Here is a 19,412-nt window from a genome sequence, read left to right on the forward strand (position 1 = left end):
TGAGTTAGGGGGAAACCCAGAACAGGTTAATGGGGGTGCAAAGGGGGAGGAGTAGAGAAGTGAAAAGTCCCATTGCACAAGCCAACCTCATTCTGTGCAGGCATACCCCACTGAGCCACACTATGTTGAATTCCATCCTTGGTTCTCAAATAGATGTTTGCTTTAAATCCCAGCCTAAAAGGCACATTATCAAGGAGTCTCTCTTCAGCTCCATGAGGTTTTCCTGCGTCCGTGAATAAACCTCTAACTCGGATAGCTTTAGCTTGACGGAGCGTGTCCATAACCCATCTAAAATTATCTCTCCTCCCTTGAAGGAATGCACACTGAATGCATCTAAGCAATTAGCAAAGATGGTTGCAATGAACTGAAAATCTTGATTTAATATATTCTTTAAAAAACTTTGGTGAGAAGGTATTGAGGCTGAATGAAACTTTTACAGGTTTTTGAAGATAATGGCTTTTTTTTTGTTGGACTCCAGAATTTAGAAATGTCACCTACAGTTAGAACCAACTTTATAAAATTGTGATTTTATGCCAGAACAATTCAGCTGGCAATTCCACTTCAGCCAGGAGCTTTATTTACTTTTAAATGCTTAATAACTCCAGCCCTTCATCTGATACTGGATTTTCTAATCAGGTATTATGTTCACAGGTCAAGTCTGTATATTTATGCTGGGTTTTTTTAAAATAACGACAGCAATGTCATACTGAATTTTCTAACATATGTGTAGTTATTGTTAGAAATCCCTCAAGTAATGAGCAGTTTATTGTTGTGTAGTTAACAGATTCCCATTCCCCCCTATTTATTTGAAGGTATTAATTTCTTCAAATGATCTTGCTTTAATAACATCTCTAAAAGCTTATAACTTTTTTATTTGCCTTTCCAAAAACATTGCCGTCCTTGAAGCTCTGTCCTTTCATCCCTTCTCGTTTCCCATAAACCGACTCTCTTCTGAGCCTCCTCCAAATATTTACAATTCCTGGTGCTTCCATGTTGTTTGCATTTAGTTTCTAACATTTCTGTTTCTTCAGCAATAAAACATGAGACCTGGTTCTCACTGCGGTGGGGTAACAGAGGCCGGGTTGTACCACATCAGATTGCTAGTGGAGGTGAGGGTACGGGGTGGGGGGTGTTACACGATTGAATGCTTTTCCACTCAAAAATAATTACACAAAAGTTAATGGTGAAGATATGCAAAAACTCTTCTCCTTGGGGCATTCATTTTGTTTGGAGGAGCATTCAGTCTTTTGAGCTCCCCACCCGCGCAGTCTGAAATGGTAAAGCCCAAGCAAATGGCTCATTAGACCTTGTTTCGCTTCATAAGAATAGTTTATTTACAAATAGCCCTTTTAGGGCTTTCCCTATCTTATAGATCATTGCGCTACTAGCTCTGCTTTGATGACATGGGGGGAAACCAAAACCCTGAGGTCACCACTCTGTGTCATAGTATTCCATCACGGCGGCCATCTTGTCCTCCCAGCAGTGGTCTTCCTTTGGGTCAGGGGATGGGAGGAGTCTCTTGTTAGTCTTCCACTCAGGCCCTTCTCTCTCGTGTTTGCCGTCCGCAGCAAAAGGAAGGGCAGTTCAGCGTTCTGCAGCTCGTGGGCATGCTACGCGGCATAGCAGCCGGCATGCGCTACCTCTCCGACATGAATTACGTCCACCGGGATTTGGCGGCTCGCAATATCCTGGTCAACAGCAACCTGGTTTGCAAGGTGTCGGACTTTGGCTTGTCAAGGTTCTTGGAGGATGATGCTTCAAATCCAACATACACAGGAGCCTTGGTGAGTTCGCGCTCAGGAAACGGGCTTGTTCGCCACTCTGCAATATTCAGGCGGACGAGTCCTATAGGAACCAGTTTGTGTTTTGTCAAGGTCAGTTTTGCCGTCAAACTTCCACCTAAAGTGAAATGCAACCCAATTTTTTAGGGGGTGGGATGTCTCCAGACCTGGGATGCGGGTGGCGCTTTGGGTTAAACCACAGAGCCTAGGACTTGCCGATCAGAAGGTCGGTGGTTTGAATCCCCATGACGGGGTGAGCTCCCGTTGCTCGGTCCCTGCTCCTGCCAACCTAGCAGTTCGAAAGCACGTCAAAGTGCAAGTAAATAAATAGTTACCGCTCCAGTGGGAAGGTAAACAGCGTTTCTGTGCGCTGCTCTGGTTCGCCAGAAGCGGCTTAGTCATGCTGGCCACATGACCCGGAAGCTGTACGCCGGCTCCCTCGGCCAATAAAGCAAGATGAGTGCTGCAACCCCAGAGTCGGTCACGACTGGACCTAATGGTCAGGGGTCCTTATGTCTCCAGACCAGGCAACTTCAAGGAAAACTTATGTTATTGGCAGATTTAGTGTAACTAGCACTGGGTAGCCAAGTAAGCTGACACACACACACACCCATTTCATTCTTTTAAAAAAGCCAAACTCACTCGAATGATTGGAATCACAGGTGTCATGTGTACTAGCCATTAGGTGCCCCTTCCAGTCACAACATAATTGGAGTCTCGGAAGGAACTGGCTGTTCTTTGTTCCACCTGCAACCATACCAGAAACCTGCAGTGCCATCTTTTTCAGAGCTCACCTCGGGGCTGAAAGAAATGGCTTTTGTTTTGAGAGGTGGGGAAAACACTATAAAATAGCTTGTGGCACTTTTCGAATGCAGAAACTGCAGTTGGTGCAGAATGTGTGGCACGATTGCTGACAGATCCTGTCAGCATATTACACCTGTACTCAGAACTCTGCATAGGCTCCCAATTTGTTACTGGGCCAGTTTCAAGATTTTATGACTGATATATAAAGCGCTTAATACCTTGGAGCCAGTTTACTCAAGCCTTGGAGATGCCTTGCCTAATATGTGCCTATTGCATATATTTTATAAATGTGATATAATGCTTGTTCCACATTTGTGAAGAGTCTTTTCGTGTGACAGCACCTATACTTTGTAAATCTGTCTATTGGCAGTAGCCAGGCAATCTTACTGCTATTATTTTTAGAAGACATCTGAAGACAGCCCTGTATTGGGAAGTTTTTAATGTTTGGTGTTTTATTATGGTTTTATATGTATTGGAAGCCACGCAGAGTGGCTGGGGCAACCCAGTCAGATGGGTGGGGTATGATGATGATGATGAGGATGATGATGCTTTAGACACCTACTGAAAACCTTTCCCCGCAAGCCTGCCTAGACTTATAATTTAGTTATTTATAGTTGCTTTAAAAGCTTTTTGTGATTTGTAGCTGTTTTTTATCCTGTTTAGCAGTTTTATCGAAGGTTTTTTAACATATTGAGCACTAAAATCTTTTATAAAAAGATAATAAAACGCAGTATCAAAAATGAAGAATAATAAAGAGAAAGAAAATTTAAAATAGAATACTTATGATCCTTACGAAACACAGTTCTTCAATAATTATTTTATGTATATTTGATTCTCACAGTTTTGTGGGTTTTGCTGTGTTTTATCAATTTATGTTCACCACTTAGAAATATCTATAGACTACTTAATCAGAAAACTCTCTAAATAAGCAGATAGATAAAATAGCATCTTTTTCGCCAAATGTCAAGGCCGAATGTGCCTTAAACACACTTGTTTTGAGTTGATAAATATTCCCTGCTTACTCATTTTCTTCCTCGTCCTCCTCTAGGGTGGCAAGATCCCCATTCGCTGGACAGCCCCAGAGGCCATCCAGTATCGCAAATTCACATCCTCAAGCGACGTCTGGAGCTACGGCATTGTGATGTGGGAGGTCATGTCTTATGGCGAAAGGCCCTATTGGGACATGTCCAATCAGGATGTAAGTCCTAACATGGAGCAGACGCTGCTTTCCATCTACTCATGGTGTTGCTGGTGGGAGACTTTCATCCATGCCACAGTGGGACTATCTATATCCTGACCTACATGTCTTAATGCATTGCAGGTCATCAATGCTATTGACCAGGACTATCGCCTGCCCCCTCCCCCAGACTGCCCCACTGTCTTGCACCTCCTGATGCTGGACTGCTGGCAGAAGGAACGGGTCCAGAGGCCCAAATTTGAGCAGATCGTCAGCGCTCTAGACAAGATGATCCGCAAGCCGTCTGCCCTCAAAGCTACTGGCACAGGAAACAGCAGGTGAGATGGGCTCACAGGATGGAGGGCACATGGGAGTGGACTTTGGAGTACGACCCGCAAGCAGAAGGGAGGGAGGGAAGAGCTGCAATTTGAAACTGGGAAGCGACTGGTATTTATTTGATGGGTTGACCTGGAATCTGGTGCCTCCCGCAGACAAAAAATTTTTTTCATCAAGAAACCCAGAAAACGCACACATGTTATGCTCAAAATGTATCACAGAAGCTCACTTTGCATAGTGATTTGCAACAGCAAAAGTTCCATTTTCAGATGCTTTACAGTGCCTGGGTTAGCACAGGAAAAGAAGTCCTTTAACATTTGAGCTTGGGTGATAAGTAGAGTTTTGAGTGTACATCACAGCAATGTGGGAGAGGAGGGTGGTAACCATAGACTCATAGGATTGCAGAGTTAGAAAGGACTCGTAAGGATCATCTAGTTCAATTCCCGACAATTATGCAGCTATCCCACACAGGGATCGAACCTGCAACCTTGGTGTTATCAGCACCACACTCTAACCAACTGAGCTATCTAGGCATGACACTCCTTGGCTCACGGAGGACCCAAGAATGTCTCTAGTATTTGAACCTTCACAGGGCACAGCGTATTCTCTCCCAAATGTATCCTGATAGCTTCAAAAGAAGCCGATGCAAAATAACCATGATAACACCTAGCTCTTACATAGTACTTTCCCCAGGCATGGAGTATACATCATAGTACAACAACCCTGGCATGCAGGTCTGTGTTATTATCCCTATACTGCTGATTGAAGGGCTGAAGTTAAGGTAGAAGAATAGTTTGCCTAAGGCCTCGGGTCATAATGGAGGTGAGATTTGAACCAGTGTAGGGGTGCCAACTTGAATAAAATATTGGGGGGGCCAGGTAAGTCGATCACAATATGTGCCACATGCGCACCTTTTGAGTGGCAATGCCCATCAACTTTGGAGGGCCCAGTCCCCTCAGGGCTGAAGGGACCCCAGCCCCTAGGAGTTGGCTGCTATGAACCAGGGATTTTCAGATCCAGAGGTCATACTCTCAGCCACCCCACACTATAGCAGGTCTGTTATTGTCAAAAAGATGCTGTGCTTTAGTGGACAAGCAGCATGCAGACTCCCTGGGTCCCTGATTGGGATGCTAAGCAAGGAGAGTCCCTGAGGGGGAATGATCCCTGCACTGAGCATGGTGTGGCTGATTGGGGCAGATCCCAGCAGGTGAAGAAGGGCGAAGGTGCTGAAGGAGCAAGCAAAATGGGCAAAGGAAGAAAGGCTTTTCTCTTGGGGGAAAGTTGGGGAGAGTTCCCAGCATGAGCTGGCAAGGATGTGTTTGGAAGCTGCTGTGTTCCCATCTGCCTTTCCCAGCTTCACAAAGCCAGATGCTTCATGTCCCGAGGGAAAGATTCAGCCCGGATTAGATGGCCCCACATCTATGGAAGGAAATGCATCCTGTTAGCATGGAGGGATTTTCCCATGGGTGTAACAAGGTTTCATCCTGGAGAAGAGGGCCTACTTGTGCAGAGTTTTATTTTTAAAAAAAACAAACAAACCAAAAACTGATCCAGTGCTGGAAGAGGCCTTTACTTACAGCTCACACTCTACGAGGAGGAAAAGCAGAAAATGCTGTGCCTTGAAAATTGAGTGGGGAGCCTTCAGGCTGTGTGGTTTTTGTTCCTTTGAGTACCAAATCCACATGTTATGCAGCAGTCGCATTTCCTGCAGATGCACCTGTATGTTATTGGTAATTCTTGCAATATATATATGCAAAGTGGAAACAGAAGACACCCAAACCATCCGTGCAGTCCTAAACATGTTTATTCAGAAAAAAGTGTTCCACTGAGTTCTGTGGAGCTTCTTCCCAGCTCAGTGGATACAGGATTGCAGCTTTGGTGGAGGGGCACTGCAGGGCTGTAGTCGACAATGCCCCCCTTTTGCACACCCATTGCATGTTTGAGGATTCATATCCTTCTCCTTAAACATTCCAAATGGCTGCCTTTCAGTGTATGACTATCAATATTTTCTTGTGCCCATTTTGAATGTATTTTCTTCTTTGTAGACCGTCCCAGCACCTGCTGAGCAACTCACCCCCAGACTTCCCCTCACTTACGAATGCCCACGAGTGGTTGGATGCCATTAAAATGGGTCGCTACAAGGAGAACTTTGACCAGGCCGGCCTGACCACATTCGATGTCATCTCACGCATGACTCTAGAGTAAGAGCCACATCTCCTCTTGAGCGGCAGCAAACCTGGGAGTTGTACCCAACTAAATCTTTGCAAGTGCAGAAGGACTTCTGCAAGCAGAAAGGAGTGCCTCCCTTTCTCTCCTTCCTCTGTGTGCCGGGGGGGGGGGAGTATCTCCCAACCCAACCCCAACCCGCACACTTGGGAGCAGGATGAAGAGATGGAGTGGAAGTTCCATTGCACTCCCAAAAGTTATTTAGCAATTTCAGTTTAAGTTGGATACAATCCTGGGTTTATGATGAAATGTACGCTTAATGGGAAGCTGCAACAGTATTGACTCTCTGATGAATGTGCCTGTATGATGCATGTGTTTGCAAACTCGTATTCATATCTGTCAGAGCTGCCTCTAGGTCCCAGCTCACAGAGGACCAACGCTAGGCTGTCTTTATGTACAAAAGTCTTTATTGAGGTTCAGTTTCCATTTCAAAGCCGCAGCGCGCAGCTCTACGTCTTAAACCCTAGACCGGCGAAGTACCGTCTGAGTCTCCTCCCCTCTGACACCAGTTTAAGATCCTAGCCCTGCTCCACCTTTTACGCTGCTCTCTCCTCCTCTGGGTCCTCCTGCCCGCTGGGGCATTGCCCTTTCTGGACTCTTCCGACGCTGAGTCGCTTAGCTCCTCCCCCTCCCTCCGGCGAGCTTTAGGACCCGGTTCCCAATCCTCATTCTCTGCTGTCCCGCGCTCCTGTACATTTGAACTTGCCTCTCGCGCCAACCCAGTGACCTTCCTCCTGACCGTTACACTACTCCTGTCACTGCTTCCCTCTTCCGGGATGCTGGCCGGATCTGACCTCCCCTCCGTTGTCTGACTCTCCGATGGAGGTGTGGTCAGCCCTGCCTTATCTTCTCTCCCTGGTGGGGAATGCACTGGCCCCGATCCTTGGGACTCTTCCCCCCCACTCTGATCTGGTGGGGAAGCTGGTCCTGATTTCTAACTACTGCTCTGGGAGTCCCTGCTGCCCCCTTGCTCCTGGGGCGTTCCCCTTGGGAACCCCCTACCCCTGGCCACTGGCGCCCCCTTCTGTGAGTCTTCCGATTCGCTGGAGAGGCTCATGGAATCCCTCGGTCCACTGTCCTCTTCTCCTACGCTCCCCTCGGATTCTTCCCCTTCGCTCTCCATCTCCTCTCTTCCCTGTGCCTCTGCTCCTGAACCCCTGACAATATCCATCACATATTTTGTAATCCCAGAAATAACTTAAAATAAGAGCTCTGCAGCTGTTTGTATAGTGTACTTAGTTCACATTATCATGTAAAAACGCAGTCCTTCCTCCGGACCTTTCCCCAATAGCACCTTCTGTGTCATCCCACTCTGTTGGGTTTCCCTTATTACCCTTTGCTCTTTTTAACAGGGATGAATAGGCATCACCCTCTCTGTATGTCCTAAATTCTAATTTGATTCAGTGGTTTTCTTAAAATCATGTCCACATTGAAGCATCTGCAGGATGCTGTGACTTCAACTTCATTCAGTTCTTTTGCAGCTCCCCCCACCCTTCTATATTAGTTTTGCAGACATTTGTATTGATAAAACAATGCAGAAGAATTGTAAGGTGGATGTGTAGCAGAGCATTCCCAATGTCGCATTCCTTTTTCTGGGAGGAGTCCCTTACCTAACCATTAGCAAATTTCATACGAACTTCCTGCCTTTTTATTTGCTTATTTAATTTTCAAACATATAAACCTTTTCTGTCGTTGAAGGTTTTGACTTGACGAGGAAAAACCAGCCGAAACACTATTTATTTACCTTCTTAAAAATAACATATGTGAGTTTGGCAGCGCAGAGAACAAAAGCCCCATCTAAGTTCTTCCTCCCTTTTTTCTTTTTCTTTTACTTCCAGGGACATCCAGCACATTGGCATCAGCCTAGTTGGCCATCAGAAGAAGATTCTCAACAGCATCCAACTCATGCGGGTGCATCTCAATCAGCTGGAGCCTGTTGAGGTCTGACACAGAGCACACGCCAAGGACATGGATATTGAAACGAACCTTTTGTTGTAAAAGGAAGACGGAGGAGTAAATTTCAAGCATTGATGGAGGGTGCATGAGATGTTGCCCTCCACATCACAGACCGGCGCTCTTGGAGATTTGTAGGGTTATTTTTTTGTTGTTCGGGGTTTTGTTTTGTTTTTTTAAAAAAACCATAACTTGAGACACTACAAATCCTGTGGTATTTAGATAAGGGTTGACTTTTACATTGAAGTGGGTTGGGGAATTAGTACACAGGGTAGAGCTGGAAGGATAGTTTTGGAGTTCAAAACGAACCTGCTGCCATTTCTATGCCTGGGCCGGCCAGCGGGCTTTGTAATTTGGGTTGGCAGCCTCTCAAAGACGTCTCTTGAGCCGGATCAGGCACAATATAGAGTTGAAACTGAAAGCCGAAAGACTCTCGATGCCAAAAAGAAATCCCTTTGAAGCTTTTGTTCCAACCAGGGGGATTTGGTTCTGAGAAAAGCAGCAAGCCTCGCAACCCCACATCCTCGTTCTGGCAAAGACAGCTGTACAGTGACACAAGATGGCATCTCAGACAGTGAGTTTTAGGCACCAATCATAGGGTGGCAAAGCGGGAAGCAAGCAGATCTGACCCATTTGGGCACAATCCACAGGGGTGGTCTCCTGCTCATTTTGAGTCGGACTTGCACTGGAGGACTTCACAGGGTGGGTTGGGCCCTGTATTAATTAGGGAGGGGTGGGGGCATTTGGGTTTTCCACCTCAGGCACCAAAACATTCGGGGGCAGCTATAGGTCCTGCATTCATCCTCCCAAAGGAGGGAACCAGGATAGCAGCTTTTTAGTAATCAGGTACTGGGAAAGGGATGCGATTCTGTTTAGAGAGCAGAAAGTTCCTTCTTGGCAGTTTCCAACTGGATATTCATACCACCAGAAATGAAATAAAATATTTGACAGAGGAATTAAGTGTGTTCCCTAGGCTTTATTAGATGAACACACTGATCTGCTTCTGATCCAATGCCAGCACTTTTTAGATGCATTTTTCGACGCTGAACTACATATAGGCAGCAGTGTGGATGGACCAGCTTGTACTTTGCATTATTTTTACATAAGCTGGTGGAAAGGCAGAATAAAATTGTGCAGAAGAAATAAATGCATTCCCGGGGACAACACAAGGTGAATGGGGAGGCAGCTCCCCGTCAACACTGTGCAGTGCTCAGGAGGGGCATTGGACATCCAAGGAGATTGCATGTATGTTGAGCATCACCCGTGCAGCATCAGCAGCCTAAGCTGCTGAGTATTAGGGGTTTCATGCATGGAAGTCCACTTCCATGCACAGCTCTGCATTGTGGCCTCAAGGCAATGCACTACATTTTAGCAGTGTGCCTTTAGCAATTGGTTTCAGTGAATGTATATCCCTCCATCATGCATTTGATGCAGGAAGTTGAAATGTGTGCAGAGGAGGGCATATCACACCCCACAGCTCAATCAAATCTGTACGTATGCATTGCAGCAGGTAAGGGGGGAAGTCTTTGGTGATCCTGCTGCCCAAGGTCTCTGGATTAATGGAGTAAGTATGCAGGCAGAAGTATAAATTGCCACTGGAAAGAAATTGGCATCCAAGTTCTGCTGTGCTAGAAAATGTTGGCAGTCATATTTTTAAAACATTACAGTGTTAACATTTGAACATGCAAAACAAGGGTCACTATGCTGTTCTTGAGAGGATTCTTTCCAGAAAGGCAGCCTAGAACCATCTAAAATAAATAGACTTGTGGAGACGTAGCATTTAAAAAATGTATTTTGTAACAGGAGCTTTAGAGAAAATGTTCAATAATGGATCCATATGAACCCAGGACAAAGGAATCTCTGGATTCCGTATTTAACATAGCTCAAGTTTAAAATTATAATTACTTCAACCAAGACATAGATTGCACACGCCATGTTTGCAAACAACACAATACAGAATGGACACTGCACTCTTCTAAAGTTACCCTCTGTCACCAAAATTAAACTTAAAGAATTGAAGGTCTCGGCAGAACATTTGATTGAATTTGACAACAGAGACCTAGGAAGATGAAGGCAAAATTCACATGTACAATTAAACAGGGAAATGAGGTTTAAAGCACAGTATCACTAACAAGGAACTCTGGTGAGCACTGACTGGGCTAGTTACTAACCTCTCCCTGTTAATTTTCTCCACCAACCTTTTCATAAACTTCAGCCTCAACGGTAGGCAATGGCATTTTTTTTTTAAAAAAAAGAATATAATTAATCAAATTAGCAGCGATCTACTTTCTTCCACCAGAGAGGTGGCAATGATAGCCCCAGAATGCTTCCTCATTTCACCCCCAGTAACGTATAGATAACTAAAACATGTCATGTGACACCCCCTTGTTGCAAGCTTCTCTGCCCCTCTCCTCTATTTCACTGACAGGGTAGGAAGCAGAAGATGCTACGCTATCTTGTCACGTTCCACATGTTAGTTTACTAGACAGGCCTCAAAAGCAGATGAGACCCAGGGTTGCCGTTTCCAGCAGTAGCCGTGCAATCTCTGCATTGTCACATTTTACCAATAATAAGGCAGGCAAGCAGGAATACTGATCTCCTGCAAGAAACGCCGAAGAGGAGACTAGAGATGATAAATGGGTTAAAATATAAATTGCACAAGGAACAGTCTGAAGCAGGGGTGGGGAGAGTGAGTGCAAGCAAGACTGAGAGGAGAGAAAGAGACACAGAGAGAGAACAAAGAGAGAGAGAGCGTAGAGCACAAAGCAACAAGCAGCCAAAGATGGAGCTCAGAACAAGAAAATGAAAAGCCAAAGAGCAGAAGACAGTGCACAGAGCACAGAGCACGAGACAGCAGAATGCGAGAGAGCATGCAGAAAAATGACTCGCTGCCCCAAACCTGAAGAAAATGAGCTTCTGATCAGAAGAAGGAGCCGCAACAGACCTTAAAAACACTCCTAAAATTAGAAAGCTGCCTGCAAACTGCAAAGCTATTCCCTTTTTACATCCAAGTGCAGGGCCAGGAGGCCGAGGTTTCGGTTGCCCAAGTCTAGATTTAAACTACGCATTAGTAACTAACTCCATACTCGTCAGCTCGGCTGAGCAGTGCAACACGTTCCCCAAGGAAGGGGCCGAATGTCCTTCATTTACCAGCTCCTAGGAGTCTCTGGGGTGGAACCAGATGCTACAAGGAGCAAACGTGAAAAGGGGGGATGAAAAAATGCACAAAATGACCCGTCTCTCACACACACTGTTGCATGCTACACATGACCAGGGTGAGAAGAGGCAAAGCAGCAGCAACACAGGACAGCAGTATCTCCATCCTCCTTGCCATAGCTGCTGTTCCCCACCCCCCTTGGATTTACCTTTCACTACTGGCAAAGGTGTGGTGAACTGTATCCCAGCGGGACTAGCTTATTCCTTAGAATCGCTTCTCGCTCTCGACAGCCATATATAAACTTATGGATATTACCAGCTCTTGACCCCACCTGGAGTTCCGTGAAACATGCAGTAGTGGCTGCAGGAGGAAATCTATTCTCCAGGAACACAAGAAAAGTTAGACCCAGTGTTCTCTCAATCACCACTCAAGGTATAAGATCTGCAACACTCGTGGGAAGTTCTGGGGGGGGAAAGTGTCTTTGTCCTCAAAGGATGCTACAATCTTGGTCGTCTCCCAAGAGGCTCTCCTGGACTTGTAACAATTCTCTGATGTTGGCGTGCTTGCTTGCACTTCCACAAGAGAAGACCTTCCCGGGTCTTCTCCTTGCAGCAAATGTGGACTCCAAACTATCAACAGTCATTTGACAGTTGTCAGTGCCAGAGAATTTTAAATAAGTGTGGCCATTACAATAGCCCTGAGTGGCCTCTAGCCCCTATGTCACAAGGAGACGCTTCCACAGGCACAAGGGCAACAGTTCCCGCCCTCACACATGGTAGACCTCTTCCTCTTCCATAGCATGGTTGGTGTATCCTGGAAGCTGGACCAAAGTGTTGCGCCTTATGATGTCCCAACCGCAGTTTGAGCTCCTCCGCGATAAACTGGGTGTGTCAGAAGGAGTGCCAATGGGCACCTGCCTCGTTGAGCAAGTCTGTCCTCCATCTTCTGCCCCTCCTGGCAATTTGCGCTTCAGGTACTTTTCAAAGGCATCCCTTCGGTGGGGCTCAAATGTTTTAGGCTGCTTCGGTTGCCGGTTTTCACAACGACTTTCAACCCTACAGGCAAGAGAGAAACAAAAAGAGGAAACTGTTTACTGCCCAGGTTTGGTCCTTGTTCCAAGTTGAAGACAAAATAGCTTTGTTGTGACTAACTGTAATGATAAATCAGCATGGCCAACTGTAGCATTAAAAACTTGTCAAAAACCTGAGCCAAAGGTGTATGGGAGACTATCGGGCACAGTGTTGCCTTTAGACTTATAACTATAAAATATCCTTGAATCTTTTTCTGGAAAACGGCTGGAGAGACTTAGTGTAATGAAAGCTAAAAATCCAGAGAAGCCCAAACCACTGCTCAACTTGGAGTTAGGGAAGCAGGATGGACCAAGATGCTTTACTTTTGTTTTGCCTTAAAATTTTGTGAATTCTATGAAAGGCCTTCTATCTTTTCCCCATAACTGATGCACGATGTCCTTGATTTTAAATTCTGAATCAGGAGAGAGGGAAAATCTATTCTCCTTCCTTCGACTCCCCTAGCACAGCAGCAGCAAAGAGAAGGCAATCAGCTTTGGCCAATTTCTCTCCCCATCATCTGGCACTTTTACTATACAGTGCATAAATTTAACCTGTGGGATTCATTTGCACAAGATTCGCTGGAAGCTAAGTAGGCCAGAATTAATTATGCATGTGATCATGACCAGTAAGAGCTCAACGCAGATTAGCAAGAAGACAATACAGCTATGATTATACTTCACGAAGGCCATTTTCTGAATGGCAGTTTACAAGAGCCCACTAACCCTGCTGACAGGTTCATTCATTTCCCCTCCAAACTACAGGGGTGCAGAATCAGACAGGCACCAAGAATAGATTCCCTGCACAAATGCAGAATCCTCTACAGAGCCAGTGCCCTGTATATGATCTGCCCCCATAACCCAGTACTGTGTGCCACCACCACCCCAAAGAACAGGACTAAAAAGAACATGTCACACCCCACATTCCCCTCTTTTCCAAATGCCGTGCCAAAACCATTTCTGCATTAATATAATTATAGGGTATTGGAAGTGCCTGCCATTTTCAGCGATTTTTCAAAACTTGTGGAAAAATACGTTTGCATTCTTTTGGTGCTGTTGCTCTTTGTGGCTCCATTTTGCCTCTTCTGCCCCCCGTAGTCTTCAGCTTCATGCACCCACAAGTACCACTTTGTTCTGCTGGCTGTGACGGCAACCCACATGATTCGTTCAGGGATAGAGTCAAGTACCTGGATAACTCAGTTGGTTAGAGTGTGGTGCTGATATTGCCAAGGCTGCAGGTTTGATCCCCGTGTGGAACAGCTGCATATTCCTGCATTGCAAGGGGTTGACCCAGACAAGCGTCAGGGTCCCTTCCAACTCTACAATTCTGTGTAACAATGCTATGTTTCATGTGGTGAAATCATGAGCACACATCATCACACAGGGTTGCGACAGCCAACTGGGCAAATTCATCCATGAGGGCAATGAACAATCAGGCCAGTAGTATTAAATAGCAGCCAAGGGGGAGAAAGGAGTCACTGGATTAGCAGCAGAACAATGCAAATTATTAGTGTGAGTGTGTTGGATTTTGAGGCCGAAGCCCAGGAACCCTTGCAGCAGAATGGGAAGGAGGGCCCTCAAATACAAGACAAGTCTCTGGATAATCACATTTTGACGGGAGTGATGCTGCCTAAAGAAAAAGCATCCCTGGAAGAGCATTAAGTCCACAGGATAAAATTGCCCAACTTGCATCATTGCAAATGCACTATTTTCTGAGCAAATATTGAAATCAATGAACATTATTTGCAATCATCCTTCCCCACCCCCTTGCTGGTTGCCTCAGATTTGACCGTTAAGAGTAGAAAACCTATCTGATGATGCAGTAAGGTTGCTTTGGGATATGGCGTTGTATTTTTACCCCTTGGCAGAGTTGTTTATAGTACAGTGGTACCTTGGGTTACATATACGCTTCAGGTTACAGACTCCGCTAACCCAGAAATAGTACCTCGAGTTAAGAACTTTGCTTCAGGATGAGAACAGAAATCAGCAGCAGGAGGCCCCATTAGCTAAAGTGGTGGTTCAGGTTAAGAACAGTTTTAGGTTAAGAACGGACCTCCGGAACCAATTAAGTACACAACCAGAGGTACCACTGTATGTTATATACAAATATCCATGGGCTTCTCTGACTAGCTGCAGTAGTGAAATGGTCCAACTACTAACCAGAAAAAAATACGTTAACAGGCCACTTGTGCATTTGTCCCACAAAATGAGCGGCTCAACCTTTATCTGAAAACGATGGTAATCCTTTGGCAGTAGCCCCATTCAAGTGTTGTAAAAACCTCATGCGATGTGGGGCAAGTGGGGCTGACCTACTGCTGTCCACAACCACCTTCCCCAAGTTGGAAGGAGGGCATCTGAAGCACAGATCCTGCTCTCCTGGTGTAGGCCGCAGATTTAGAACCTGAGAAAATCAGGGTTGAACAATGTGTGGAGAATCTACACAAAGATAAACGGCTTCCTATGCAGATACTGCACCAGCAGCCCATGGGGGATGACAATATGTGTGGAACTGGTCCAACTCCACTTTGCAATACATAAACTGCACCAAAGATATCCTCCACATTTGTTTCTCTGTTGAGAGAAACGGGCAAGGTCTTCTCTCTCCTCTGCTCCCCATTTCCCACCATAGTTCAACACTCAAGGGAGATGCACAACTGTCAGAGCAAAGCTCTTCCACTTGAATGCAGCTTCAGACATAAAGATTATATGAAGCTTCCATTCTCAGTGGCCTGAAACTGTATGTCCGTCCAGGGGAAAGAAATGCTTCCCCCTTGTGTTCTGCTGGGGAAAGTACGGGGTGGCAGTGCAGAGATCAATGGGGCATCTCCAAATCGAGACAATCATGACAAATCACTCCACACTTTGTCATACCCCCTAGGCAAAGAGGTAGAATTACCCTCCTTGCAAACGCAACTAATTCAATTATATGGAGCTAGACAGCAACGGCCTCCAGCCTTTACCAGCTGTTACCATTCCTGTGCCAACTCCCAAAATTCAAGTTAGCAGCAAGTGCTGATGCAGTGCTTGGAGTGTCTCTGTGTATTGTTGAGGAGGGTGGTTAAGGGAGGTTATGAGCCCTGCTTTACAGAAGACAAATCTTCAATTCTGAAGGGGCTATTTAAATTACAGAAATCACAGTGGTATCTTGGTTTTGGAATTGAATCTGTTCCAGGAGTCCTTTCAACTTCTAAAACCGTTCGAAAACCAAGATGCAGCTTCCGATTGGTTGCAGGAGCTTCCTGCACTCAAATCGGAAGCCGTGTCAGACATTCGGCTTCCGAAAAACGTTTGAAAACCGAAAACTCACTTCCAGGTTTGCGGTATTCGGGAGCCAATTTATTCAGGACCCAGGCCCTTTGACTACCAAGGTACCACTGTATTTGATGCAAATTGCCATATATAAATTTTGTGCAGATTTTATGTATTTTTTTAATGATGTTGATGATGCAAACCCTCTTTTTGGGAGGACATTGCATAACTGGTGATCCGGGGGGGGGGGGGGGGACATTGCTGAAGAAGGTTAGCATTCAATATTCTCCATTTTACAGTACAATTGCGAAATGTAGAGTATCCTGGTAAAAATAGCAAGCAATTTGGCAACTGGGAGCAGATCTACCTTGTTACATTTCTGCATGATAAGCTTGGGATTTCTTCTTCCCACTCCCACATATCCAAGAGTGATTGGGGTTCATATCTTAGGAGATCTAATATACATACATATATATGCATAATTTTATTTGTATGCCTCCTTTGCACAGTTCAAACCATACTCAAGGCGGCTTACAACATGAAAAAAAAACTTAACTACAATGTAAGTAGTCATAAACAATAAATTTAAAATTTAAAAAAATACACAACCAAACAGAACAATTTCTACATAGGTCGCAACAAAATCTAAACGACAACAGCAACAAAAACCATCCCCCAAAAACCACCCAAAACAACCCAGCCAGAAGAATGAACAAAGCAGGGATGCAAACTAGGGGCAAGCATTCATCACAGCAGTGATGAATGAGGCAAGCATGTCTGCACAAATCAGTAGCCAGCAGTAGAACGAAGGCAAGCAGGCCCCCATTCATTTTTATGAACGCCCCACCCTGCTCTCCCCCAGGACTTACTGTGGGGAAGGAAAATGTACTGAGCAGCACAGGGCTCCAGGAAACACCTGATGGTCCTCTCCTCCTTCAGGGAAAATCGCACCCTGAGCATCTTATTCCAGCAGGAGGGAAGACTCTTGTAGCCCCACCCCATCTCCCACTGGAGGAGAGGTCCAATAGGTCTCTTCCCATGTTTTCAGATCCCTCTGCTTCCTCATATACCCCTTCTCTTTCCCCCTTGGCCAGCTGTTCTTCCCAATGAGTGTTGCAAACAACCAGAGAACCCCCTTGAGGTTTCAGCATGTTTGACATAGACACTTGACTGCAACTGACTTGTCAGAAGGGCAACTTGGTGTTGGCCCATTCCTAGATCAAACCATCTCCTAGATCAAAATGTTGTGCAAATTACCAAAAAAGCTAGATGTTAAATCCAGATATTTCAGGCCTTGGCAAGTGCTGCTAGGGCACATCTAGCTGCCTTTTGCAGCTATTTTAATATGTGACTGGCAATAGCCTGCAAGGACAAGGCCACAGGTGGAACTTTTTTCCAGCCAAACTGCATGGGTTTCTTTTAACTGGAGATGCCATAGATTGAATGTGGATATCAATGCAGGCACACCGTGGACTCTACCACTGAGTGATAAATCTTAAAGTGACTCTTCAAGGTCATCTGGTACTCAGTTCTATTACCAGAAGAGTATTTCCCTGGAGAGTTATGTAGGTAAAGTATACAGCCTCAACAGCTGTTCTCACCTAAATCGCATGGAAACTTCCTACAAGTGTGAATATAATCAATAGATGAATGCAGATTTCACACATGGGTATAGGTAAAGGTAAAAAGCTAAAGGACCCCTGGATGGTTAAGTCCAGTCAAAGACCACTATGGGGTTGCGGGGCTCATCTCGCTTTCAGACCGAGGGAGCCAGTGTTTGACTGCAGACAGCTTTCTGGGTCATGTGGCCAACATGACTAGACAGCTTCTGGCGCAATGGAGCACCATGATGGAAACCAGAGCGCATGGAAACACCGTTTACCCATTTATATATACGGGTATACTTAGGGAGTAGATGCTGCTACCTGTTGAGTGTACACATAGGGCTTACCCACACTTACTCTTTCCAGACACTTGTCTGTGTCTGAACAGGGTTTGTTTGTTTTTGCCCTAAGCTTCTTCCACAAAATGCTATTTAGCGCTCAATCAGAGCAAACGTCAATTCGGGTTTTCTGCAGATTGATGTTTGCTCTTTGAAGCACAGGTTTTTGCAAGGAAAGCTCCAGAGCAACAAAAATGGGAGTTTGGACTGAGAGATTTAAATCGCAGACCATGCCTAGAAAGCCCAGGTTTGTTGCTGTGAAATGGACCTTGGAGAAAAAGGTAAACAGAAAATGATCAAATCCAACAGCCTCTACACTAGAAAGGTACAGAAAACAATGAAAACCGAATGAAAATAATTAGAACTTGGCTTGCTGAATGGGAGTTTCCATTTCTCCAGTGCTAACTTTTAAGAGAAATGTTGTAATATTGCTCTAAGCACAACAGGTGTTCAGTTGCTAATGTTATCCTTCTGGATTGCAACCTGAAACAATTATAGTGTAATGTTTACATGAGATCCTGATTCTCCAGAATTATTCGCCTATGTTACTTGTGGAATTTTCCAAAGCAGCAAAGGGGTTTTTGTTTATTGTTTTGGAAAGTTTGAACAAAATATGTCAAACTATTCCATAAACTGAAGGTTAAAGAGAAAAAGCAATATAGTTTCCACCTGCTGTGAAAGAAAAGTATGGCCATTAATTTATTGGAAAGTGCTGCAGGGATCACAGCAGCCTGAAACTTAGCACGGTCACAGTTTGCCTGTGTAACTAGTGTTGGCAAAGCTATTAATTTTAATAACACCAGAGGTTAGGAGTGTATCAGATGTACACATAGTACACAACAGAGAACCCAGTGCCAGCACATGACATCTGGGAAGAAGGCATTTGTGCGTATGGTTTGATTTGCTGAAGTATAATAATTAACTCCCCCCCCCCAACTCCAAATAAGATCTGCAAAGATAGGCAAATTTAGATCATGCTGGAATCTAAATGTATGCGGCACACACAAAAAGGCACAAGGTTTCTTGTTTAGCAGCCAAAGCACAAGGGAAGAATCCCACCAAACCAACACAGCACTGTGACTTATAATAGTTGGGAGTTGCCAGGAAATGTTGCCTAAAGCAAAATTTGGCAGTGAATGTGGAGGTCCCTGCTTGGCCAAAACACCAGAGGAATTTTCAGGGCTCTAAAAGGGGTTCATAGGCAACAAAGTTTTTTTCAGATGGGGTTCTATACATTTCTTGTTGTTATACTGTCCTGGCACAGAGGGTAGGCACGGACAAACCTGAAAACCGGTGCTGACCTGAAAGTTTTGCAAAAATAATGAGAGGAATTCAACATCACACTAAGGCAGTCGTTCCATCAGGGCAAGCATTTTGGCTTGTTAAGACGGAATGATCCTCCTCCTGTGTGCTGCTCCTAGGGTTCTCCCATCCTCATCCTAAACTAATTTTGGGGGCACAAGAGAGGGAGGAAAAACCCATTGCACAAGCAGAAGTCCTTGCACAGGGCTTCTGCTGACAAGATTCATTAACCTACCCAGTAACTAGAGTCCAAGGGAGTCTTTTGGAAATGTTTCAAGCAAAGGGCTGAGATGCTGCAATTTCCCACTGGTAAGGATCACTTCCTAAGTGAACATCAATGGAAGCATTGCCTTCCCTTTAATAGGCTTAATATGCCCTTAGTGATGTATCTGCTTGGCCACAGAGCATTCTGATGTGCT

The 19,412-nt window shown here is 45.1% G+C and overlaps 2 protein-coding genes across 5 annotated transcripts in view; one reads left to right on the forward strand and one right to left on the reverse strand.

Annotated features, from left to right (window-relative positions):
* The window catches only part of LOC307206250 (ephrin type-B receptor 5), a 164,076-nt gene extending 154,843 nt beyond the window's left edge, over positions 1-9,233 (forward strand). For all 3 annotated transcript variants that reach the window (XM_079959249.1, XM_079959247.1, XM_079959248.1), the window contains 5 exons: positions 1,569-1,784; positions 3,634-3,783; positions 3,907-4,100; positions 6,144-6,299; positions 8,163-9,233. In XM_079959249.1, the coding sequence (XP_079815375.1) occupies positions 1,569-1,784; positions 3,634-3,783; positions 3,907-4,100; positions 6,144-6,299; positions 8,163-8,271 (825 nt within the window). In that variant the 3' untranslated portion in view covers positions 8,272-9,233. The remainder of the gene's footprint in view (positions 1-1,568; positions 1,785-3,633; positions 3,784-3,906; positions 4,101-6,143; positions 6,300-8,162) is intronic.
* Positions 9,234-10,051: 818 nt separating this feature from the next.
* The window catches only part of LOC307206283 (transient receptor potential cation channel subfamily V member 6-like), a 71,429-nt gene continuing 62,068 nt past the window's right edge, over positions 10,052-19,412 (reverse strand). For both annotated transcript variants that reach the window (XM_079959355.1, XM_079959356.1), the window contains exon 15: positions 10,052-12,489. In XM_079959355.1, the coding sequence (XP_079815481.1) occupies positions 12,201-12,489 (289 nt within the window). In that variant the 3' untranslated portion in view covers positions 10,052-12,200. The remainder of the gene's footprint in view (positions 12,490-19,412) is intronic.

The sequence above is a fragment of the Podarcis cretensis genome (genome assembly GCF_951804945.1).
Source record: "Podarcis cretensis genome assembly, chromosome: 17".
Lineage (NCBI taxonomy): Eukaryota > Metazoa > Chordata > Lepidosauria > Squamata > Lacertidae > Podarcis > Podarcis cretensis.